This window comes from Emiliania huxleyi (genome assembly GCF_000372725.1).
Source record: "Emiliania huxleyi CCMP1516 unplaced genomic scaffold EMIHUscaffold_2212, whole genome shotgun sequence".
NCBI lineage: Eukaryota > Haptophyta > Isochrysidales > Noelaerhabdaceae > Emiliania > Emiliania huxleyi.
Window position 1 is genome coordinate 1,021 of NW_005200406.1, and position 1,193 is coordinate 2,213.

Consider the following 1,193-nt stretch of genomic DNA (forward strand, 5'->3'; position numbering starts at 1 on the left):
CCTGCGCGCGTCCAATATTCCGCCGCACGCCGACGCAACCCCCGCCTGCGTCCCCGTCGCTCCCCGCCCGCACGAGTCTCTCGCGCCCGCAGCCGCCCCGCCGCCGCCCCGCCCACCGGCCCGCCGCTCCCCTCCATCTCTCCGCCGCCTCGCCGCCGAAGAGACACCGCCCCGCTCACCCCACTTCCCATCCGCTGTCGCTCACCCGCCCGCCCCTCCCGACCGTCCACAGACGCGCAGTTGGCAAATGTCGGCTGCGCGAAGCTACCGGCGCGCCCACCAGCTGGCTCGGCCGGCGGCGCTCTGCGCCTTGAAGTCCGCGCCTCGCCTGCCGGCCAGCTCTCCGGTGCAGAGGTCGGCGTCGGCCGCTCGCGCACTCTGCGTGCAGGCCCCCGGCGGCGGCAGCTCCCGGGAGAAGAACATGTGGGACGGAGGTGGCGAGGCCACTGGGGTGACGCCGTCTTCGCCCAACTATGGCGGCCCCTCTGCCGCCGCGGAGCGCTTCGCGGTCGAGTCGACCGCCACAGCCACCGCACTGCAGAACGACAAGCCGCCGCCCTCGCTGAGCATTGACCTCCCAGAGAACTGGTGGCACGGCTCGGCGGACGCGCCGCCGCCGGAGCACTCCGACATGGGGACGCGGACAAAAAAGTCTCGCAGCCCTACCAGCCCCCCACAATGTTGTCAGGGTCTCCAGCTAGCTGCCGCCCCTCCCGCGGGCCAAAAACCCTTGACGCTCATCCCTCTGCACACCTCCTACACGACGCAGTTCAGCAGGCTGTCATGCAATGGGGCTATGGCGACGAGAGCTCTTCGAGGCGTGGAAGAGACGGCGAGATACGGCGAAAGGACTTGAGCCGCGGGGAGGTCGGAGGAGGTGGTGGCTATGGCTTTCGGACCTTTGCGAGAGATGGCGAGCGGAGCAAAAGCGGTGTAGGCGCGTCCACGCTGCGCAGCGGCTCTCCCGCGACCACAGCCCCTCTCGCAGCCCCTCTCGCAGCCGCAGCCGTAGCCGCAGCCCCAAACAGCAAAACTCTTGCCGCTCTTGTCTTCTAGTCGTGTCGGGTAGTCTAGACCAAGGGGTGGGGACGCGGATTGAAGAGCATCCCTCACACCAAGATCGTGCAGGACGGGGACACATGTGCATGAACATGTCCCTAAACCCCATCTCGTCTCAGAGTTTGACCGTTTTA

At 68.3% G+C, this 1,193-nt stretch overlaps 1 protein-coding gene across 1 annotated transcript; it reads left to right on the plus strand.

Moving 5' to 3' along the window:
* The first annotated feature begins 230 nt into the window (after positions 1–230).
* EMIHUDRAFT_373712 (hypothetical protein) lies at positions 231–869 on the plus strand. The gene has a single exon (XM_005779967.1). The coding sequence runs from the start codon at positions 248–250 to the stop codon at positions 854–856; it is 609 nt and encodes a 202-aa protein (XP_005780024.1). The 5' UTR covers positions 231–247; the 3' UTR covers positions 857–869.
* The last annotated feature ends 324 nt before the right edge of the window (positions 870–1,193 follow it).

Excerpts from the sequence above, each read along its gene's own strand:
- EMIHUDRAFT_373712 (XM_005779967.1), top strand. The coding sequence starts at position 248 with ATGTCGGCTGCGCGAAGCTACCGGCGCGCCCACCAGCTGGCTCGGCCG.